We start from the raw sequence: 24,883 nt of genomic DNA, 5'->3' as shown, positions 1-24,883 counted from the left end.
TGCATCTCTGAGTGAAATGACCAGAAGTCTGTCTTCCTACTAGTGGTCATTTGCTCCTTAAAGGAACATTGTGGTCAGATATGTAAGTAATGTGACAGTTTGAAATATTCCTGGCTTGGATCCCTTTGGTCATCCAGGTGGTCACTTGTACTACAGTCTGTGCTTGTGCCTCTTCACTGTTTTCTCCCATGTTGCCTGTTTTACAGGCAGTTCATATGTGCATATGCCCGTTGCGCAGTCCTGTCCTGGGATAGCTTGCTGATTTAAAGCATGTGTACACTTCACAAGATTGATTTGAGCAAAAGTTTAAGAAATTAAAATCAGTTATTTATCTATAGGGGGGCTTATACTTTCTCTCAAAAATTTAATTTTAAAGTTATATATGACTTTGGGATGTCTTCTATAGTGAGAGGGCATAGTGTACCAGGGATAGCTATCCTTTCTTTGTTAGACAGACAGAAGAGTGAAATACGCTGTTTCAAAGACACAAACTACCAAAAAGTACTTTAATATTTCCCATATTTTTTACTTTATATAGCAAATTTGTAACAAACATCTGGACAAGTTTATTATTATAAAACTAATAACTACGTTTTAGTTTTATTTACTTAAGAAAAATGCCACCCATGTAAGATTAAAAACAGTTTTGGAGAAGTGTGAGGAGGGAACCTTTGAACAGGTAAGAGTCAGGCTCATACAATTTGTCAGGTTTTTGTATAAATGAAAAACCTGCAGCTCTCAAGTTACAATCCTCGCCCCCCATTTAACTCCTAGCTATTTTTCTTTCATCTGTATTCGCCATGTGTACTTGCTGCTCCTGCCTGTGCTCCCCTGGAGACCTCGCTCCGCAGCGGTGGGCTCCTTTGCTGTTGAGGGAGAGGAGAGGGAGAAGGAGCAGGTGCTGAGAGAGGCAGGCTGCCCCGGCAGGGGTGCAGAGGACTAGGCTTGCCCTGGTTGCCACTCTGTGCCAGGTATTCAGCAGTTGCAGGCGCCCTGTCGATGGGCTATCCTCTGCAAGGACTGCGTTCAAAAGATAAGAGCCGCGTGCCTCGCGGGAGATGCCAGTTTGACCATCCGTGCCCTCTATCTAGTCGCAAATTGAAACCAGATGGAGTTGTGCTCATCTGCAGTGACCTTCTGTATGAACTAGATGCTAGACCATCCCTGAATTGTAGGTTAAAGCTATGTGTTTTTGAGGAGTATCCAGTCTTACTATTAAAAAAAAAATAAAATGCAGTGAAACAGAGTATAAACCAGCTGTTGTTACTGTTCAAACGCTGATGACCCAATCTGCTCAAAACTTAGGCTGTTTTTGCACTCTGGCTAATTAGTTTCGGTTTCTAGCAAGTTTCCTTCTCGTATTTGCTAGATGGGAGTTCTTCCTCATCGGATGCCTCTTTCACACAAGGATTTGTCATCTATGTTCATACCATTATGTATTTGTTTGAAATAATCAATAATTGCTGTGTATATGAAGCTTTGAAATATATATAAACTGGCGCTTTTATATACCATCCATCTTCTGGCAACTCAGGATCTCTCTGAGCCAGAGGTTGCATCTGGACCACTGCTTGTAGTGTGCACAGATGGATGGACATATTTGCCATTAATTTATGTAATCTTGTTTTAAAAGCCATTTGTACTTTTGGCCTCTGCAACATCCTGTAACAACGAGTCCCACAGTTTGATTAGATGGAAAAGGAACTTCCTTTTGTTTAAAACCTACTGCCTGGTGATTTCAATGTCTCCTAGACTCTCTATTGTGAAAACTCATTTCCCAGTAGTTTAACTTTTTATGGTTTTAGAAGTCTGGCATTTTCTTCCATCTATTTTTCAACCGGTACTCTTTCCCTCCTAAACTGAAGAATTGTAGTCTTTTTAGTATTTCTTCAGATGGGTGCTGTTCCACATTTCTGGTCATTCCTGCTGCCCTTCTGCGCAGCTTTTACTTTTCTGGTTCTGCTAACCCCTCTTTAAGGCAACCAGAATTACAGTATGACTGTACAAGTACATCATGAGTTCGTATGCTGGCATAGTGACGTGGTCTGCGTTGCCTTTCCCTGTCTAGTGATGTATGACACTTTAGTTGCTTCTGCTGCTGTGCTGAGATGATGTTCTTAGGGTAACTGTCTGTATTTGCTACTTTTTTTTCTAAAGTGGTGCTAGCCAGTTTAGAAGACATCGCTGAAGACATCACAGTATATAGGGAGGCTGCTTTTCTTCCTTCCCCCCCTGCCCCGACAGTATTCCTTTGCACTTACCCCTTACTGAATTTCACCTGCCATTTTGTTGTCCAGGCACTTGGTATCATTTTACCCTTCTGTGTATCTTTCTGCAGTCAGGGCTAGGGTGGATTATGCAACATATGTCCATAATGGCTGTAAACATTGCCACTCTGCTGCTCACCCCATTTTCCCAGGTCACATATGAAAATTACAGGTCCTGTGGGGATCCTGCTGGTAAATCTCATTTTTCACTAAAAGGAGGTTAGTTTGCTGTAGTGAAATTCCTACTGCAGTTTACTATTTTTATTGCTATTTGCTTTGCCTGTTCCAGTACTTTGGAATGCCTCGGGAGTAAGATCCATACTTAAAATGCTTTATACTTTAAGATGTTTAATTTTTGCATTAAAATTAATGCCTCGAGGAAATTTTTATTAAATCTCCGTTATAGCTTGGAGAAAATGACATGTAGTGACTCCCGAAGGCCTCCTAACACCTGGCACAGACTCAAGAACAACACAGGAGTTCCTAGACTGGAGCCCTGACTTTGTCATTTTCCTCAGCAAAAATAGAAAACAGGAGTGGTCTCTCTCATGAGCCAAAGGCTACGCCAAAAGTATACTGTAGGCTATATAGGTATTAATAAGATAAACACACATTATTTTTACCTATTTAGCCCTATAATTTTATAGAGCCTTGCAAACATGGAAAATAATATTCCTCCACAGGACAAAAAACGTGGATGAAGATACTATCAACTGCCATTAATTTCAGTTTGTCTTCTCATATAGCAACATGGATGTTGCAGAGATGTTGCTTCTGATTTTTACTCTTTACTGTGCCTTTTAGTCTTTCTAAACGTACATCCTGCTGCTTTGAATGTACATCCATTGAAAGGCAAAGCTAGTAAGAAATGACTCTTCCTCACCATTGAGGCTTCAGCTTCTACAGTTCAACTGCTAATAGCTCCATAGTAAAACCCAGGAATTTGCCTTAGAATGAGGGAAAATTCCAAACCACTTTCCCCCCTCCCAGTTTGGGTACAGCTTTCCAGAGGAAGTGAAGAAATTCTTCAGAGCTCGGTGGAGAACGGAATTTGCCAGTGATAGGAAGATGGAGTCCCTTTGAGGTTTCTCCCTTTGAAAAACCCCTTACACTTTTTTTTGTCAGCTGTCTTTTATTTGCGAGGAAGAGTTATCTTGGCTTTGGAGCCCTTAATTGAGGTTGCCTTTATAAAAGAAGAGTCGTCTTGTTTTCTGGAGTAACTTTCGGTAGTCTTGCTGATAGCTGCATGGCATTGCTTGTATTGATTTTATAAATATATTATAGTTGTTTTACTGGCACTTGAGGGTTTGTGTGTGTGCCAAGCTGGGGGACCAGTCCATAGGCTTGAGGGCAGAGCGGCCATTCAGAGAGATAGAGGCAGGCTGAGGGCATGGGCCAACAGCAGCCTTACGAAGATCGGCAAGGGCAAATGCAGAGCCCTGCACCTGGAATTGCCCCGCGCCGTGGTACGGGCTGGGGGCCAGCAAGTGCTGGGTGAGGGGGCTCATCACCTCTCTCAGTCTACAGACTCTGCTCCTGGCAGCGCAGCCCGGGGTGCTGTTGTCCTCCCCAGCTGCCACGGTACACTGCTGGCTTCTTTTGAGCATCCTGAGCTGTGTTGTTTTCCTATCTGTGAATTTAGTTTTAACTAGTTTTGAAGTAACCAGATAATACTATTATGTGTTACTGCCTATAGACTTGAAACCCATTTTGCTCATATGAATAAGCAGTACAAAAACAGTGCTTTCCCTGAAGAATTTATAATTCAATATAAGCTAAATCTTCATATATAATAATTCTGTGTGTACGCATCCTGCACCAAAAACTAGATAATTATTTAGAACATGAAATAAGCTAATTCCACTTGGAACTAATGGAAGACTTTTGTTAGGAACACTGCAGTTATCTCAGTACCTGCAATTTGAATTGACTTTTTTTGTTTCTAGTTAGCTTTTTGCAAGGCTACTCCCTGTGAACATTTTATCTGGAAGACAGATTATGTGAGCAGCCTTCTGCACACGGTGGGTGAATATGAGCCACGATAGTGCTGTGCTGGGCATGGAGCAATGGCTTTTTTTCTTAAATTTCAGTTGCAATTCTGTGCTGAGAGTAACGTCTGATGGCTGAAATGTTTTGTAGCGCAGTTGATTACAGGACCAGAGGACACAGAAAAGCAATTATAGCTGAGGCCTGACGAGGTATCTCAGTCATTAGTGCTTGCAGCTTGATTTCATGGGGTTAGTAGCAGGGCAGTAGCAATTAAAACCCGTGCTGTGGAACTTGCTTCCTTTTGTTATCACAGCTCATGTTTGGCAAGTGCCTCTGCCGTCCACAGGTTCTTACCTGCTGCTCCTCTTCCTCCCTCTTCTTCTCTTCAACCTTTCTCTGGCTTCAAATTGGTTTTCTTCTTCTTTGATTGCACATCTTGGATCAGGTGAAGACTTAAGAGAGGATACAAAGTGCGCTCTGGGATCTGCAGTTATCTTTAGTGTAAAGATGCAGGGCCATCTACTACACGTAATAGAAATTAGTAAATCGGTTGGATGCCCGCAGGTAATGTCCTGAAATGCTGTCTCCTATTCAGAAACAACTGTCCACTGTTAGTGTACAATAATAGATACATGTTTTAGAAGATATGTTGTTTATTTTCAGTAAAAATGTAGAAATTTAATTTTAAAATACTGTCTGTGGCTGAAAAATATACTTCTGCCAACCCTCAAATCTGAAGTGATTGCCTGCTGACTTGAAGGGGAAGTTGATTTCTTGTATAGAAATCTGGAATCTAGTATTTTGCAGAATTGATTGCTATTCCACTCGTTCCTTAGTTCTCATGCTACTCAGCATCGTTTTCCCCCTTCCAGTAATGCAGACTTTTGTCAGTGCTTGAGTTGTTTCAGGGTGTTTGCAAACTGAGTCAAACAGTTTTTCATCAATTATCTTCTTGCCTTTTTGGGTTTTTTTTGGTCACAACTTAAAGCTGGGAACAGGCTTTGAAAAATAAAACTAAAGCTCTGCAGATCTCGCATGTGGGTTGCATAAATATGTCCTATGGAACAGTCCTCACGGTCTGATGTGACACCTCTTATCTAAGCTACTATTGCTAATCCCTGCAATCTCTCCCTACTGAGTATGGTAGATTGTAAAGCCCTGACTGCCCTTTGTTTATCAGAAAAGTTCCTGCTGATTGGATTTTTTTGGGGACATGGTGGTGCTGGATTAATGGTTGGACTTGATGATCTTGAAGATCCTTTCCAACCTAGTGATTCTGTGATTTACGGACAGATGGAAGGTTTCTGCAGAAACATGAGAGAATGGGGTATGCATGTCCTATCTTGAAATCCATCCTTTATGGGTGGGATATAGAACAATATGCTTCCCTTTTTTACTAAATGCAGTGCTTTTAAGAAGGTTTAGGAGTATGTAAGTACTGGCTGCATGCCAACTCAACCAGTGTTGGGATTTCTAACTTTCTGTGTGAGCATTTGGGGAGAGAGGTCCTGGTTCTGTGCTCTTCTGAATGCCTTGAAAGAGGAGAAAGATCTCAGTGACAAGTTGTTTCAGAGAGGCTTTCTTGTTCCCCTCAATGTCAGGTTTCATACACTTACAGCATTTCTTTTCACATCATCATTTTGTGTGGGTTCCACCACCTTCTGATTTTTAGAGTGGAGTTTGAGGTTAGCATCCTGCTTCAAACCATGATACTTGTCGGGTTACAGACAGTCATAGCAACAGTGATTGACAGAATCCTTGACAGATAGCATCAACAGGCATTTTTGTTGTTGTTCACAGAAAAAGGCTGATCTGTGGAGAACCCTACTTGCCTTTTAGGAAGAGTGAATGTATAAAATACTCTTTTTGTTACTGAAATTGTGACAAGGAGGAAAGTAGGTAACTTTTTTGCCTGGATTGGTTGTTTCTGTAGCATGTTTCCCAATGCCAGGTACAAATGGACTTGGAACAAACCAGATAGGTTCCTTTTAATCAATTGATAGCTGGTAATGCAGCACATTTTATTTTTTCCTAAGGCATGAGGGTGATGTGTTTTTCCATCATGCTGGTCTCTTGGGGCATAAGTGGTTGTGATGGATGGGGAGAGTGGGGAAAAGCCTGGTGGAGCAGCACCAGGGAGCTCTGCTCTCTGCAGGAGGTCCTAAAGATGATCTTGTTGCTTCCATGAGCGTAAATTTGCTGTAGAGTCAGCTGAATTGGCGTCTAGGAAGACTGTGGGGCCCTTGTATCGGCTAGGCCAGGATGGGCAGCTTCCTCAGGCGTTTCTTGCTGCCTGGAGTCAGTGTTGGGTACGTGCGGATCTTTCTTGTGCTCACGTGGCCACGTACTCCGAGAGCAAATACATCGCATTCCTGAGCCGCCCTCCTCCAGCAGTTGCACAGAGCCGGCACAGCCTCCCCATCGCGGCAGAATGCCTCCTTAACCGGAAGTAACGTGGGCGGCTCAGCTGGGATGTACATGGAAGGGGTGGGTTTTGGAGTCGCTTCTCTGGCTTGCATGCCAACGTCAGCAGTCCTGCTCCTGGGGTTTATGGTCAGCCTTTAGCTCTGCGTGGCCACAGCTGTTCCTCAAGGCTTTCCCCAAGCCCTGGTGGAAGCCCAGCACAGCTGGAACACCAGTAGATTTGTAGAATGATTCAAAGGAACCGACTCGCAGACGTTGTAAAGCCAAAGCACCTTTATTTTCGCTAGCGGGGAGAGCATAGGGTCCGCACCCTACAAAATGCACCTCCGCCGAGGTAGAATTTCAGTCGGCTTATATATATAGCAATCTTATCGACCATTCCATACATCCTGAGGTTAATCTCTGTTAAGCAAGCGGTCTGGATACAAAACTCTAGTGCTCTATTCTGCCTATTGTAACTAGTTTGGTGGTTTCCTAGATAGTAAGACGTACGTGCCTAAAGGCAGCTGTCTTGGTATATATCGTACCCCTGCAGAGCGGTAGGCCCCTGTTTGCGACTAGTCGAGTTAGAACATCTGGTTAAACCAAGAACTCGCAGTATTTGCTAACTCATACCTGTGCTAAGAGCGGCCTGGTTGTGTCAAACAAACCTTTAAGCCATATTTAATTTCATTCCTTAATTCATAATGCCTGCTTACGTTTGAACTGGGTACGCTGGGTGATCTGGTTAAAACCAAAAATACCCCAATTGTTGTTTATAGCGGCTGGGAGAGAGGCCCCATTACAGTATGGTGGTGAGATTGTAAACAAGGGCTTGGATGGAGACAGTTTATGTGTGAAAGGCCGTAAAAAGCTCTGCGGGCAGAGTCAGCATTTCTTGGATTTTAAATTGTAGGTGACTTGAAAGCATATTACAGGCTGTTTGTTGCTATTTGGTTTTAAACCTTAGTCAGACTTTCATGCAGTGTTGATATAAATTAAAGCAATGCTTGGTCTATTAGCATTTCAGTGCATAGTTATTTGATTTTTAATTTATAAATAATTTCAAAGAATTGTCTGGACTCTAATAGTAGCAGTGAATGCTATAGTGTATGGTGTCAAGTTTGGAATGCTGTGGGCATTTTGAATCATGTATGTCCCCTTCCAAATATCATTAAAAACTATTTTAAAAATAATTTTCCTCAACATACTCTTTATGGCAGTAAATCCTTCTGTGGTTAAAATCTAGAGGTGGTAGCTGAGGCTTGGACACTTCAGTAAATGTTCATGTAGATGCAGTAAACTTAAGATACTTACAGTACCCAAATACCTTCAAGTATCTGGCTAACCATAGTACTAAACATACAATCCTATCACCTTGCAGTTGCACAATGTTCAAATTTATATAAAGATCTATTTCCTGCAAGCTAATTTTCAGTTATGGTTACTGTGCTCCTTAGAGCAGAAACAAAATTACAGTTTTAAGTAAGACATGAAATAACTAAAATAAGTTCTTTTTATCTATCTATCTATCTGTCTGTCTGTCTGTCTGTCTATATATCTATCTCTCCTAGTATTTAGCAAAACCGTTATGTACAGTTTCTTATCTCTATAGGGAAGACTTTTCAGGCTTCTCAGTATCTATAGTTTTGTGAGGAGGATGGTAGTGATGTTGAGTGATGTTCTTTAAATGGCAAATCTTTCAGCCATTCACTTTCACAGATATTACAGTGAGGTTTTGTTTAAAAATAAAACCAAGAAACAACCGCCCCTTGCCCACCCCTAAACCTTAGGGTTTCTTCCTCAGCCTCGCTTGGTATTAGGAAGTATAAAACTTCTCCAGCTTTGAAGTTTGAGCTAGTGTGTATGCTTTATTTTTAAAGTAATGTACGTTCAGTTTATCCAGTAGATCTCACACAACTAAACAAATTCACTGATTGTATAATAATATTCTTAAAATAGGTAAACTCATGTGTCATCCATCAGTGTGCCTGCTGATGTCATGTGGTTCGCACTGGAAATGTGGTGGGCACAAACTACTGTCAGAATATATTTTAAGTGATATACCTGAATGAGACTTAACTTCTTACTATTTTAGTGCACTGTTGTAATTTGTTTTAGTATTGTGTTATTTTTAGTTCTTAAAGATGTTGCTCCTCTGTGCTCTTTCTGAATGCTCAGTGATGAAACTAGTAAGTTGACTAGTCTCACGTGAGAGCAGAACATTCTGCCCCATCTTGGGGGGGAAAAGTTTCAAAGTAGTTATTTTCTAAATGGTATTATTCATTTAAAAGCATTTACGATGTTAAATTAAAAACAGACTTTTAAAATTTGTGTTGATTGACTTACTTCTCTGTCAAATTTTTGTACAGCGCCAAAACACTGAGTCACCAGTCTAGTTCTCTTGGAGGGAATGGAGAGTTATCCATGGAGGCCAGCCAATTCTACAAACACATTTTACAATATTCAACAGTTGTTTGAATCTGAAGTGTATTGGTCAACTTATTTAATCATAATGTAGACAGATTTAGGCTGACACAAATCAAAGTATGCTTTAAACCCTTCTCAGCCACAAAGTCGACTGTTGTCAAGCAAAGCAGTTAGATTAAGTTAATGGAAGGTAGGCCTTCGTAAGATTGAAGAACTGCAAGGTTATTTGTACCAGTTTCACTGATTCAGTTTTAAAACCACTTTTTGCTTAAACTGGCACAATTTTGAGAATAGGAATGTCCTACCTAACTTGGCTAGCAGCCTGGAAAATGCAAATGTGTTAACTATTAAAGAAGATACAATCTTTATTTTTTCCCCTGAAGCTTGTAACCTGACTCAGCAATCTCTTCTCTTTGCCTTTGGAGATTTGAGACTTGCAACTTTACAAGCTCAGGTACAGGAGAGCAGAGAGAACCTTGTTAATGTTTAAATGTTATCTCAGTTTAGTAGCGGTGGGGGCTGCAGAATCTTCATCTGGGAGTTAGGAAGTGTATTTTAGGTCTTCCTGTTATGTCTGTCTAGAAAACTGGCTTCAAGTCGCTCATGGGCTCACCTTTTGAGATGCGTTTCTCTGATTGCCCTGCTTTCCTCACAGCTTAGTCAAAGCCTCTGTGCCAGGGACTGCCTTCTGTCCCCGCAGTGAAAATCTCCACCATCTCTGCCATGTTAATGGCTCTTGCTTGATAGGAGCTTCTCTATCCTATATAAGTTTTTTTATTTATTAGATGTGTTCATCAAAGTGTGAGCACCTCTCACATTCACAGTAATTTCCTGAATATCAGACTTAAGCAACTGCAGTTCTGTTGTTTTTTTCCTGTGCCATTTGGAAGAACTGATGAATTATCCAAACTTGTATGCATGTTTCTTCAGCGATTCAAGAGCTCATGAACATTTCTTAGAGCCTATGCACATACATAATGAAAGGAATGTTATTTGGAAATGAACTTTGTGTGCTGTACTGTTGAGCGCAATTAGAATTGAATAATGAAGGGGATGTACCAAATTTTATGTAGCTACAGTGAAAAATACCTGAGCTTGTTTGCTGAGTGGCAGCCTGGTTACATTCAAGGTGTTTGGATCCAAACTCCATGTGGATCTTCTGGCCCTAGAGTGCTGGCCTGAACCAGCATGGAAGTTTCTGCCTCCTGATTTATGTCAGCTTATTAGGATGCGTGAAGTGAATGCTGTAAGCAGGTAAATGTCACATAAAACTGAAAACAAGAGTAAAGCAGTGACTTCATTTAAAGAGAAGTTGAAGAGCCTGCTGCTGAACTTCTAGGCTGGCAAAGTTTTCTCTGAACTTTGGTCTGAGAAATCAACCTCTGATTGGCAAGCTAGAAATAAGCAACGTAGCAGAAGTGTTGATCTGTTGTGCCAAACTTTTGATGGGGTGTTACGTGGCCTGCTTTTGTATGCTTATGAAATGTGGTTCTATCAAAGCAAGTGTATTGGCCATTGCATTGAAAGGCCTGGGAAGGAGTGAGGTAGGTCAGGTTACCATTAGTTTCTGAACTCCCTAGAAGCTCATGGAAGATATAATCCATGTACATAGCCATGTGCTGATTCTATTTATAGTGTAAGCAGCTATGTCAGCTCTCAGTTTTTCCTCTCTTCCTTCCTATCTGAGTTCATTTTTCGCGTCTGTTCTCAGTTCAGTTCGCCTTCTCTTTGCCAGCTCAAGAGCTGGCAGCTTTGCCAAGCCTACTTCTCTGTTGAAACTTCTGCTGCTACCTTCAGCAGCCACAGGAGAGGAGTGACCCACGTTTGTCACCCATGCCTTCAGTTGTTTTTTCCTAGAAGAGCAGCTTACTCTGTGCTTGCTGGAAGATGACCCGAATAGCTGGTGTTTGAAGTAGTTTGGGTTTTTTGGGTAGTTTGGTTTGGTTTTGTTTTTGTTAATTGGCAGCTAGGTGTTTTACCATATCTGCAGAGGAAAATGCAACAGAAAATAAGAGCTCATATTCCTTTGCTAATAGACAAATTGAACAGCTGTAGTGGTAACAGTACTAGGAGAGAGGGCTTAAAGATAAAGGATTCAAAGCTGCTGCGATGTGTCAGTCTCTTCTTTATGTTAGCTTCTAACTCAAATGTACAGATTCCTGTTCTCTCTTGGGGATACGTGAACTAGTGCATTGGTTAATTTTTAAGCCCATAAGTAGTCGTTTGCTTTCCTCTTGCACATTCTCCAGTTGACGATTGCAAGGCATGGATTTTTAATGAGGGAATCTTTGTGGGGGTGATATTTCTCTCCAGCTTTTCAAGTTTCACCGTGTTGACTTGTGTGAAAATTTGGTTCTCTAGCCTTGCTTACTAGATCACGGAGGATATCAGCATAAAGTTTTACTCAGGTGAAAGTTAGTGTGGAAATACTTGGATTAGCTGTGTCCCAAAGAGTCTATTTTATCCCTTTCGGCTTCCTCTGTTTTGGGTAGGGCTGACAGGAGTTTCTCCCTGTTGATTCTTTCTTTCTGTTGCAAGTTTCTGTCCCTGCTTCTGAAGAGTTTACAGGAGAAGAGTTACGAATCCAAGCCAAATTGTACCATGTTAGCACATTTAAATTGGTAGTATTGATGCTGCTCACACAAGGTAGTACCAATACAGTCGTCTTCCCTTCAATTTGTTAATTTTGTACACCTTGGGAAAAATCTTAGACAGAGGTGTGCTTAAACTGAAATGTATTTCCTCGGGACTGTTGCTTGTCAGGGAACAAATTCTTGAACTAGAAATAAATCACAGATGGACCGAACAGGGACAGATAATTTTTTTTTCCCTTCTTTTTCTTTTCTTTCATTCTTCATTCCAGTGGAGTGTTTTATTTCTTTCTTTGAATAATCTGTCAGATGACCCATGCCAAGGATTTCCAGTGAAGTCTTTGTGAGACCATCTGATAAATTTTGGTAGGAAGTCATCGGTCTTGCATTCAGACATTTTGTTTTGCTCACTGAGATTTGCAGTTGCTTCAGCAAACAGCAAAAGTGACATCTCCTTGACTGATGCAGCTGTCTTTAATCTGAGCTAAACAATAAAGTTATTTTACATTAATAAATTAATATGACAGAACACACATCCTCCCTACATTTTATGTTTGTGGTTTGGGGCTTTTTTCCCCCCTTAAGGAATTTTACATTGTCACGTAACTGGTATTTTCCCCTCTTTCATAAATTTGCTATTATTGCTTCCTTTTTTTTTTTTTTTTAAGGAACAATACCTAAACTTGCAGGTATCCAGCTGTGAGAGGAATGGAGAGGGTAGAGAAAAAAGCTTCAGTCTGTTTACCTGCAAGTCTTCCTTCTTTATATATGGGTGAGGCTGTTATACTTCTGTGTGAAAGGAGGTTGAGGCTACTCCCAAATTAAATCACATTTGCAGCTGCACTGATGTGCTGTGCCTCCCAGTGTTGAGTGTTTCAGCTGATGCCCCTTTACATAGTGAACAAAGCCCTATGGACTATGGATTATTCCTTCTGATGTTACCTTCAGGCATTTAATTGTTGATTAGAGTAACAGCTGACACACTAAGGATGCCGATGCTTAGCAAAATAGCTGTCGTTTCAGTTGGTTCTTCTGTTAACAGCTTAATGTTGCTCGTTTGGGCTGATGGCCTAAAGTTAATTTTCCAGAGTTAAACATTTGCAAGTAGAACATCTGTGTGTGAATGAGCGATCAGCAGCTTCTTAAGTGTGGGGCTACTTGGGTTTGATAGACACAAGTTGGGCAGATTGCAGAGTGGTGAGGGCGCTTTCATGTTTTCTCCATTACTCATGAATTCCAGAGGGTATCTTAGGACAGCACTCATGTGCTAGGCATGAGTGCTCAGACTAAAAGAGAGTGCTGTTGAGTTAAAGAAGGTTAAATCTTAAAAGTGTTTGCAAAGGAATCCAGTGGGTGAACAAATCCAGCGTGTGACTTAAATATATGCTTTGCAGAAATTAAGTGTACTGAATGCTTAAAAATTATGATGCCCAAGAAGCACAGAAGGAGGGGAGGCCTCCTTGTCTATTAAGAAAATGCAAGTAATGCCTTGAATTGAATTAATCGATTACTTTTATCAGATAACTGATGAGACAGGTAGCTTTTTGGTTTTGAGAGCTAACTGCTTTGTTGTTTGTAGTCTAAATGTTAAGGAATCTTGGACGTTCTGCTCTCAAATGCATTGCTCTCTTGACTGCCATTAACAGTGTTAAAAAAAAAAAAAAGCAAGCTGCAAACCCGAAATTTTCTCTCTGCTTGTCCTACATGTATTTGCTTGCTTATTTATACTGTAAAATGATAAAACAACAACAAAAGTATGTGAGTTCATTATTTACCTGGGTCACTTTTTTGTCCTTTCCATGTGGGTAATCTTGCAGGGCATGACAGTTTGACACGAACTCTTTATTGTTTCACAAAGCGATATGTTTCCCATGTCCTGTAAACTGTTGCTTTCTGTGACTTTCCTTATCATAGTTCAGCTGGGGAGAGGGAATTGTTGCACTAACTGGCAAAAGCAACGTGTATTATGTTACACTGGCCGATTCGCCAATTTGTTTGCTTTCCAATTTGCCGCTAAAGGCTGAGTCATTCTTACTGCTATAACAAATACGTATTAGATAAGTTATCGCAGCAAAACTGTTTCTTGTCTCTTGCAGTTGATGATAGCAGAAGTTTCAGACTCTAAAGTCAAAACCAAGGGCTTTTTTAAAACATTGACAGTATTTTAGACTCAAATGACTGTATGAAACACTTCTGACACTGAATGTGGCTGCTTTTTATGTGAAGCTGATGACAACTGGTGTTTCCCCAGACTTCCCAAAAAGTGCTGCTGGTCCTCTTTTTCTTCAGCAATGTTGATGTTAAAGATTCCTTTCTTGATTTCCCTTCAGCAAAGAGAACAAGTACCCATTTTCAGTACCTTATAAAAGAAACTATAGCAGTAGGATGCAAATTTATGCTTCTCTAACTGCAAAGTTGTCTTTTTGAGAAACAGAGAGCAACCAAGTGTGCCCTTGAAAGAAACCACTGTATTGGCCAGAGAGACCTGGGAACTGTCCCAAACTTTTAACACTTTTTTTTTTTTTTTTTTTAGCTCAGTGATGGATATTTAAGTCACTTACGTGCCTGAAGACCTTTCCATATCTGAGTCTTAACTCCTCATGCTTTCAGCAAGAATTGATGTTGCTTTAGCTACTCAGTCTCAATGTTTTCTTCATTCTGAATGAGTAGATGTTTCGCACAGATGTTGAGCAACAATTAATGTGGGGTTTAATTTACATGATACTTCTCAGCAAAACCCCTTAAATTAAAACTTTTCTGTTATTAGAAATGCTGTTACAGGATTGGACCTGGATCTGCTTTCAGCACTGTTCATGCTCCATGGGAGCTTCATAGGGCTTATGTGGTATGCGGGACCTCTTTCAAGAGGGTTGACTTTCAGTGGAAACCAAATATCTTCCTCTTCCAGCCCAGCTTTGCTTTTGTTTTGTTCCTTTTTTCTCTGTAAGAAAGGAAATTACAGAACTCTTATTACATTTTTTGGTATCTTTAACTCACTGTTTTGATTTTTGTGGGTTTATCTTCCTGCAGCAAAACTGATAAGTAATGACTTTGCCAAATATTAGGTCACATTACTTGGTACATGTAGTATGTTTACATAACATGAGACCTGTAAAGATGACTACACTATGATTACAGTAAAGGGATTGAGAAGCTGAAGTGCATATCCTCAAAATTACACGTATATTTGAATTTTGTAGTATTGAATACTTTTCATGTAGTGTAGTTACTTCCATGTCATGTGAATGAAGTTTGGCTTAATATTTAGGGTTTTTTATAACCACAGTGCTACTATATGCCAAATACTATTTTCTGATTTATGCCTAGAAGGAGCTACCAAAAAAATTTGCTTCTTCCTTTAGTGGAGTATATATGGAAATAAAGATTTTTAAATGGTTGCTACTATAGCGAAATCCATTCTGCTTACAAGTGATATACAAGTATTTTACTGGTTGAACTTCAAGTACTTCACACTATTTCTCAGCTTGCTCAAAGCACAGTTTCTTGAATAGCTGTAGAAAGCTTTATTTGTTAGCTTAAAAAAGGGCAGAAGAATTCAAAATTACCGTTATAAAGCAAAAAATGCACTGAAACAGTTGATTTGAAATACTTTAATCTGATGAGTTACATTTTCACAGTAACATTTTATTGGGAAACTATTTTTAATATTTTACGTGAGACGTGAAAGTTTGCAATCCAGACGTCTGCCTTCAGTCGGCAGGTAGGATGAGAGGAAATGATAGGACGAGAGGAAATGGCCTCAAGTTGTGCCAGGGGAGGTTTAGGTTGGATATTAGGGAAAATTTCTTCACCGAGGGAGTGGTCAGGCATTGGAACAGGCTGCCCAGCGAGGTGGTGGAGTCACCATCACTGGAATTATTCAAAAAAACGTGTGGATGTGGCGCTTCAGGACATGGTTTAGGGGGCATGGTGGTGTTGGGTTAACGGTTGGACCCGATGATCTTGAAGGTCCTTTCCAACGTTAATGATTCTGTGATTCAAAGTCTAACTTAACAAGGCTAAATCTAGAGAGGAATTACTGCGTTTAAAAAAAATTAAAAACTTTTAGACAGCAGACATTCATTGAGGTTAGTAGTGTATTGGATTGTTGGTAGAAACTCACTTTTTGGCTTTTCTTTTAAATTCATGTTACGACTTTTTGCAGATAGAATATTGTCACTCCAGACATCTGAGTACTCTGGTGACAGTGGATGACTTGGCCTGGAAAACTTTATTCTGATCTCTTTCAAAAATCTGAAATGATTACTGTTTCCAGCATGTGTAAAGATATGCCGTACAGGGATGTGCTGTACAACAAACCGGCCATGTGAACTGATAGCTAATCAAGCTAATCATCCGTTAGCAAGATGGCCAGTTTGTTTCACGTTCACATCCGCATGTCTGAAGACTCAGAAACCAAACCGTCATCTAGGGCTCTTTCAAGTCATCTGAGCTAAGTGCAGCATGGGAAGTTAAATATACTACTGTACTGGGAATCGTTTGATGTCAGAAGGTTATTGCAGATTACTGTTCGGTGCCTGTTTTCAATTTCTCACTTCTTGACTCGAAAGGATGTTTTTGTTGTACATGTAGGCTTGTTTCAACAAAGGTTCAAAGACCTCCTATGTACAGGACAAAACACAAGCCCAAGAATGCACTTGGAGTGATTGAGTAAGATGGGCTAATGGTCTTGTCTAAAAAGTCTCCTAAAAATAAAGTTTGACACTATTTTTTTGAGGAGGAATTCTGTGCATTGGAAACACGGCCGGGGGCGGGGGGGAGGGAAGAATAAGGTAGTTGTCTGTGAACTTGAGTCTGGAAAACAAGTGTTCTTATCACAAGGAGAAGCACATGCTACTTAACTATATGCAAGCCATTTTTCCTCGCTTGTATTTGATTCAAGGGAGGGAAATCTGAAGGATTAGTCACAACATGGGAGCAGCCCCACCTTCCATACCTTAATTAACAGTGTTCCTCTCAATGTGTTTCATGCCTTTGTTGCAGACATCTGTTTGTGTTCAAAACCAGTTTTTAACTACAACGAAAGCACAGATAAAAAAATTATTTCCCCATTATTTCTAACTTAATTAGTCTGTTGCTTATGTATGAATTACTTCAGAACTAATACAGATAAATTGTAGACTTTTTTCCCCACAACAGAATTAATTATCGTGTTTGGTTCTTTGTCTCTAGGCTATGGTGGCTTGTTATCCAGGCAATGGAACGGGATACGTGCGCCATGTTGATAATCCAAATGGAGACGGAAGATGTGTTACGTGTATATATTATCTTAATAAGGACTGGGATGCCAAGGTATGCCATAATTTTCTTCTATAATTTGTTTTTTACATATACTTGCTAATGCTACGGATCTTTGCTCATGTCCTTATTTATGTGCCTTATTTGTGTTCTTACATTATGTTAACTGCGGATATCCTTTGCCTCCCTGATTCTGCTGTTAGTGAGAGCAGATAGAGACAAGGCATTTATTTTCAAGGTTTTGAATGATGCCAGCAGGAACTCTTTGACAGTGAGATTGAAGGAAAGTTGCATGTTTTTTGTGTATGTTTCTTAATTATACATACAAGTATCTGCTACTATCCAAGTTTCATAAACATCTAATTATGCAACTTGTACATTATTTGTATGGTAACCCCCCCCCCCCCGCCCCAAAGAGTAAGTAAAGAATATTTGAAAGATTTGCTTTTAGTTTATTTCTGATATTCCTGTTGAATCTTGAGTTTACTCTTTGTGCAACTAGATTACTTGAGTATGCTTATAAAAAGAAAGGTGCTGTAGCTTGGGAGCAGTTTCAGATAAGCCAAGTGTTACGGTTATTGCTGTATCAGTATACTTCAAAGCAGCACAAGTCTTTGTATGATTGTACATGCAGGGTGTAGAATAGATAAGGATTTATAATACAGTTCAAGTGGTGTAAGAATTTACTACTAGTGACTCGAAACTCTCTATGATGTAGTCACTATGATAAAGTAACTTTTTTAATAAGGATTTTCCTAGTGATTCAGTGGGATTAGGTAAATTTGAAGAATGGACATAGCTAACTGGCTGTATTGAAAGCATGAGAGAGTAATGCAAAGATAGCTTTGTTTATTCCTTGATTGCTGTGAAGTTAGCTATGGAGAAGTTTATTCTCATTGTATACGAAAAAAAAGATAAAACTACTGATACTTGTATCGTACTTAGGAAGTAGCATGTGGAAGAGCACGTAAGCAGTCAGTTTCTGTGAACTGGGTGCAGCAGATATGGATAACACAGGCTGCAGCTGAGTTTTTCTTTTTTTCCCCTTTTTTTTTTGGTCTTGAGCACTGTCCATCTCTTATAAGAGCTGGATGAGACAATAAGACTGATAACAGACTCACATAACAATGGTGGATCGAAAAGCTGAGTCAGAAATGAATACACCTGAAGCTTTCTGTTTCTGACTTGCTCTTTGAAATGTCAAATTTGATTCTTCAATTAGAAAATAAATTAGTAGCCTTTTTTGCCACAAGAGCATCTTTGCATACAAGTGTTTTGGTTGGACTGAACATCGTAAAATGCAGCTTTGGGGCATTTTTAGTTAATTTATGGTTTCTCTTCTGGGAAAAAAATGAATACGTACCAGAGTGTAGAAGTCAAGCAAATTGCATTTTCACAATACCTGTGGAAAATTTACTAGCTGGGTATTTGTTTTATGAACAAAGGTATTTCATTTCCTGCAAAATCTATTTTAAATTGCAAATCAATATATTACCAAGTATATTGGTTAGTAAAGAAAGAAGCTCAAACTTTCTTTAGGAGAACAACTTGATCTAATTGATCTAAATTGTCACTTCTTGTTCACTGATTTAGATCACAATTAAAAAACAGCCATTTATCAATTTACCTTGTTAATACTTGCACTGTTATGACTTTCCCATGAAGGCCTACAGTGCCTATCTGTAGTTAGATTTAACAACATCAATACCATCAGTAGGAAGAAGTTAACGTAACTTAAAAATAAATAACTCCACCTAGTGACTTAAAATAATTAACTTGTGCTGTTTTCTAAGCATGCATAGGTAGAATTGTAGAATCATAGAATCTTTGGGTTGGAAGGGACATTTTAAAGGTCATCTAGTCCAACCCCCCTGCAATGAGCAGGGACAGCTTCAACTAGATCATGTTGCTCAGAGCCCCATCCAACCTGACCTGGAATGTTTCCAGGGATGGGGCATCTACCACCTCTCTGGGCGACCTGTGCCAGTGGCTCACCACCCGCATTATGAAAAATTTCTTCCTCATATGTAGTCTAAGTCTACCCTCTTTTAGTTTAAAACCATTAGCCCTTATCCTAATAGCAGCAGGTCCTGCTAAAAAGTCTGCCCCCATCTTTCTTCTAAGCCTTCTTTAAGTACTGGAAAGCTGTAATAAGGTCTTCCTGGATCGTTTTCTTCTCCAGGCTGAACCACCCCAATTCCCTCAACGTTTCTTCATAGGAGAGGTGTTCCACCCCTCTGATCATTTTTGTGGCCCTCCTCTGGATCCACTCCAACAGCTCCATGTCTTTCCTGTGCTGAGGGCTCCAGAGCTGGATGCAGGACTCCAGGTGGGGTCTCACCAGAGTGGAGTAGAGAGGGAGAATCACCTCCCTTGATCTGCTGGCTGCACTTCTTTGGATGCAGGCCAGGATATGGTTGGCCTTCTTGTGAGTGCACGTTGACGGCTCATGACCAGCTTTTCATCCACCTTTCATGCCCAAGTCCTTCTCAGCAGGGCTGCTCTCGATCCCTTCATCCCCCAGCCTGTATTGATACCAGGGGTTGCCCCAACCCATGTGCAGGACCCTGCACTTGGCCTCATTGAACATCATGAGACTCACATGAGCCCATTCCTTGAGCTTGTCCAGGTCCCTCTGGATGGCATCCTGTCTCTCAGGCATGTCAAGTGCACCACTCAACTTGGTGTCATCTGCAAACTTGCTGAGGGTGCACTCTATTCCACTATGTCGTTGATGAAGATATTAAACAGTACTGGTCCCAGTACGGACCCCTGAGGGACACCGCTTGTCACCAGTCTCTATCTGGACACTGAGACATTAACTACTACCCTCTGGATGCGACCATCCAACCAGTTCCTCATCCACCCAACAGTCCACTCATCAAACCCATATCTCTCCAATTTAGAGAGAAGGATGTTGTGCGGGACCGTGTCAAAGGCCTTGCAGAAGCCCAGATAAATAACATCTGTAGCTCTTCCCTTGTCCACTGATGTAGTCACTCCGTCTTAGAAGGCCACTAGGTTGGTCAGGCAGGACTTGCCCATGGTGAAGCCATGTTGGCTGTCTCGAATCACCTCTGTGTGCCTTAGCGTAGCTTCTAGGAGGATCTATTCCATGATCTTCCCAGGCACAGAGGTGAAGCTGACGGGTTGATAGCTCCCAAGGTCCTCCTTTCTACCCTTTTAAAAATGGGTGCAATCTTTCCCTTTTTCCAGTCTCCAGGGACTTCACCTGACTGTCATGACTTTCCAAGTATCCTGGAGAGTGGCTTGGAAACTACCTCAGCCAATTTCCTCAGGACTCTGGGATGCACCTTGTCAGGTCCCATAGACTTGTATATGTTCAGATTCCTCAAGTGGTCACGAACCTGATCATTTCTTACCAGTGGGAGGGACTTTGCTCCTCCAGACCCTGTCTTGCAGTCCATTCACTCAAGGAGTGTGGGAAGAGAGACTGCCAGTGAAGACTGAGGCAAAGAAGTTGCTGAGTACCTCAGCCTTCTCCTTCTCTGTTGTTACCTGTTTGCCAGTCCAACAGTAGGTCCAACTGTTTTTCAAAGCCTGGAAGAGAACTAAATTGACCAGGAGCAATACAGATTCAAGCTTTAGTTTGGAGTTTCCTCATCTTTCCTCATCTTAATTACAGAAACATGATGTAAACTTGTGCTGCTATTAAATGAAACAACCTCTTTAACAGAAAAGGGTGAAACTGGGATGTGAAATATAATGTTTCTCTCATCTGTATTGGCATATTTTTAGCCACCTGTGTACTATCAGTCAGTCTTACCCTTTTTTTGTGAGTAGGTAACGCAGCTAAAAAACAACCAATCTAAACCCACAGCTTTTTACTTAAACATGAATGGAGGTTTAATATTTGCAAGCATTCTGAAATTACTCAGTGAAAAATGTGTAAAATGTTTTGTTAAATGTATCAACAGAAAAGCCGTAGATTCATAATTTCTGTAGCATCTGATAAAGGCTTTTATTTCAGTTCCAAGTGTCTGAAATGTTTTCAAATGTGATATCCAATACTTTTAAATACGAGACATTGTTTTCAAGCACTGGTTTTAAATATTTAATCTGTAGGTAAGTGGAGGCATCCTTCGGATATTTCCAGAAGGTAAAGCCCAATTCGCTGATATTGAACCCAAATTCGATAGACTGCTATTCTTCTGGTCTGATCGCCGCAACCCTCATGAAGTACAGCCAGCATTTGCTACAAGGTAGGACTAATGGACTCGCTATATATTGCATGATGCCTCTTTTATCAAGAAATGAGTGAATCCTACTGAGAAATGATTGACACTATGAACTATGACCTGATCCCAGGTCTTCCCATGTACAGTTCCAGTTGCACTATGATGAGGTGGTTTTTTTTTTTCCCTACTGATTGATTAGGCTTCTGCTGTGCTGCTGAGTTTGTACTGATGTCTGATCTCTTATTTTGGAGAAAACATCCTCTTGGGTGGGTAGGAGAGAGGACTGGGAACATCAGAAGTTTCTGAGCATGTACTTGGCAGAACTTGGGTAGGAGCACACAGAGCCATAAGCAGATCCCACCTTAACCAAGGGGTGTTGCCTTTATTATTTCTCTGTAAGGGCTTTACACTCTCCTCCCTTCCTTTCGTCCTTAGCACCTTACTGTATTACTGGAAGATTCACTAGGTACTTCAGTTTTATGTCACCTCTTGTTGGGGGGAAGTTGTTAGAAAATAGTTATTTTCAAACTAAGCCACCACATTCTAGTTTGGGAACTGAGAGAGGGCTGTGGGGCAGAAACGACCACTGATACACACATTCATTCTTTCTCTGGAGTATCAGAGGAGTTGCTCCCAGTCTGAATCACAGGGGGAACTTCATATCTCCTTTGTCCCTCAGTGTAGGACAGTGGATGATGCTAAAGGTACCTGCATTCACTGCCCCCACATCTTGAGTGGCCTTTCCAGATAGCATTAATAGGTAAATCATTGGAGTCGTCGATCCGAACTTCCTGTTGCCCATGTTGCAAGCTGTTTTGATGGCCAGACCACTGAACACTGACTGGAGCTGTGAGATAACACAAGTACCTTTGCAAGAAGTAACTTGAAACTGCCATCAGTGTGTCCTCTTGCAGCCTTTCCGGAGGCTGTACCGCTCTCCCTTCCCACTTTGTGCTCCGAGGAGAGTCGGAGGGTGAAATGCCATTTACTAAAGCTCCTTAAAGTCTTTTCTTAATAGCTGGCATTTCATATTTAAATCCTTTACTGGCAGTGGAAAACCAGAGCAGCTGTGTAAGAAGGGGTAGTTAATTTTCCCTTATGGCGAATGTCCAAAAAAGAGGTTCTTGCAGTGTGATTCAGTGATGGACTTGACCGAGTAAAGTAAAAGATGAGGTCACAGGGCAAGGTAATACAGACTGAGACTGTATTACAGATTCTGGGCAAGAACCGTAATAGCAACCCATCAAGAAAAAGAAGTCTAAGCTTACAGCATCAGTGTCATCCTTTCAATGACTGTTCAGACAATACCTGCTAATAGGAAAAAAAACCTGCTTGTTTTGTGCTTTATGAAATCTTTCTTCTGTCAGACTGCAGAAGTATCATCTCATTTAGGTTGTGTTTTATGTCAAGTGCTTCACTTTTTTTTTTTCATCATAGTTCAGGAGTTCTTTTTCCATCCGTTTCCCTAGGTACGCAATAACAGTGTGGTATTTTGATGCAGATGAAAGAGCACGAGCTAAAGTAAAATATCTAACAGGTAATCTCTTATTAATATCTTCTGTGTTCTTTTTTTCTGGAAGAATAGCTAAGTGGTCCATCTTCATCTCCTTGGCCCACCCTGTAGACAGAAAGGGGGAGAAGGACAGCGTAAGTCAGAGTCAGGTTTTACAGGGAAGGTGACCCAGTGGTTTTGCCGCAAGGCAGTGACTTGGGAAATCCCGGTCAGTGCCTTGTCCTGCTCACACTTCCTCTGAGACCTGAGGCTGCTCAGTATTTTTACACGGGGGATACAGCTTTTCCCTAGTCTTGTCTGTGATAGGTGTGGAGGTTAAATACACACCAGAGACTATGAGGCACTGCAGAACTGACAGCCCTGGGAATAGTTTTGATTGAATATAGTGATTCAACAAGTGAATATAACTTAACTTGACTAGTGTCTCTATATAGGAAAAACAAAAGCCTAAAATTAAAATCTGGAATCGAAGAAAGGAGTTACTTCCTCCATTTCCAATTTCACATATCTAGCATCTGTTTTCCTTTTCTGCCTTTTCCCTGGAGAGGAAGTTGATCTAATTTTCCTGTTCAAATTAGCATTATAAGGAGAAATGGCCTAGGATTTCTGTCATACTTGTAATTGCCATCACGATTTTGTGTTTGTTACAGTAGTTTAAAAATAAAGCAAAATCAGGTGTACTTGCAAGTGCACAGATGCGCAGGGCCAGTTTCTCCGCGGTTTCGTCAAGAGCTCTGAAACCGGTGGTGTTGAAGACCTGTGCCAGTCATTCCCAAATGAGATTTCCATTCATTGCTGTTAGGCATCTGAAGCTCGTAAGTAGCCCCAGAGCTATCTAGCGGCTGCGAAAGCTGCAGTTTAGCTCAGTCCCCCTTGGTGCAGCCAGGGATTTTGTGCGTTTTGGGAGCAGTGAGAGCAATGCAGCCCCTGCCTGGCTCGCAAAGAAACGCAGGGAGTCCCCCGGCTTCGGCCGGGCAGGCTGTCGTGCTACTCGGTGGCGCGCGCCCGGCCGGGCACGCTGGCTGTCCAGGCAGGCGGGAATGCTGGATAACGCCTTCCTGGTCTCCGCAGGAAGCTTGTCTGTCTGTCCATAAGCCGGGCTTTGTGTCAAGCGCGTGTGACCGTGCAGCTCCCGGAGCCGGGAGCTGCATCCTCCTTGCCGGATCAGAGCTGTTTCGGTTGTCTCCGCGCAGCTTCAGCGGCCGCCCTTCCGGAGAGAGCGGAGGGAAGTGGTTCGGGTGGGCGTGTGTCTGCAGGGGAGGTGCTCCCTCTTGGCCCCCCTCCCTCTCCAGGGTCCCCCTAAACTGCAGGCACTTGAGGAAGGAAGGCTGGGTTGGAGGGGTCGTTTAGATTTCAGTATCTTAGTATCAGTATATCAGTAATTGATTTATATTATCATATTGTTGTGGTTTCAGTTTTCATTTGCAATTAAGATTGCATTCTTTGCTCTGTATCTGCGGGAAGAATTATGCTAGATGCCTTTCATTTTCTACTGACAATAAAATATAAAATTATAGAATAAAATATCATTAAATAGAAAACTATTCATTTTTGGTTTAGTGTCAGTCTAACCAAAGCTGTGCAGAATATGTGTGAATTTTTCTTGAACATGGGATACTATGTCTGTTAATGTTTTGATAGCCAAACTTGTATTTGGGGGTACCTGATGTTACCTAGGTCAATTTTTAGAAAAAAGGACAGAAGAAGTATGGGTTGGTTGGTAGTTTTGTTTGTTTATTTTTTAGCAGCAAGTTAAATGGAATGTTGCATTTTAAAAATCCCTCAGAGTTTCTTTACAAAAATAGAAATCCTAGAAACTCTGGGTGTTCTGTTACAGATTTCCTCAGGTTTCCAACTGGCCGTTCCTAAAGCTTACCTTTATAAAGGCTGAGATGATGAGCTTCGGAACTGCACATATGATGTGAAGTATCCAGTTTTCTACTTGGGCAGCCAAATACATGCCTGCTTTCAGAGAGGATGAGTAACCACGGCTCATTAACTTTACAGAGCATGTATGCAAAAATATCTGTCTTACTAGATCATGTGTATAAGACCAACTTCGAATTACTCTCTTAAAAGTAATCTGGAAAGTGATGTAGCAATTCTATAGACTGTACTTTGATAAATGCTGAAAAATAATGCAGATTTCCTTTTCATATTTCTGCAGGTGAAAAAGGTGTGAGGGTTGAACTTAATAAACCTTCTGACTCAGTTGGGAAAGACGTTTTATAA

The 24,883-nt window shown here is 41.0% G+C and overlaps 1 protein-coding gene across 1 annotated transcript in view; it reads left to right on the top strand.

Annotated features, from left to right (window-relative positions):
* EGLN1 (egl-9 family hypoxia inducible factor 1) overlaps positions 1-24,883 on the top strand; it is a gene marked incomplete at both ends in the record, with an annotated part of 36,718 nt that extends 11,835 nt beyond the window's left edge. Inside the window, 4 exons of the mRNA XM_081997718.1 lie at positions 16,874-16,993; positions 21,026-21,162; positions 22,608-22,675; positions 24,819-24,883. Of these exons, the coding sequence (XP_081853844.1) occupies positions 16,874-16,993; positions 21,026-21,162; positions 22,608-22,675; positions 24,819-24,883 (390 nt within the window). The remainder of the gene's footprint in view (positions 1-16,873; positions 16,994-21,025; positions 21,163-22,607; positions 22,676-24,818) is intronic.

The sequence above is a fragment of the Phaethon aethereus genome (assembly GCF_964289735.1).
Source record: "Phaethon aethereus genome assembly, chromosome: 3".
Lineage (NCBI taxonomy): Eukaryota > Metazoa > Chordata > Aves > Phaethontiformes > Phaethontidae > Phaethon > Phaethon aethereus.
This window is presented reverse-complemented; position numbering and strand designations above follow the sequence as displayed.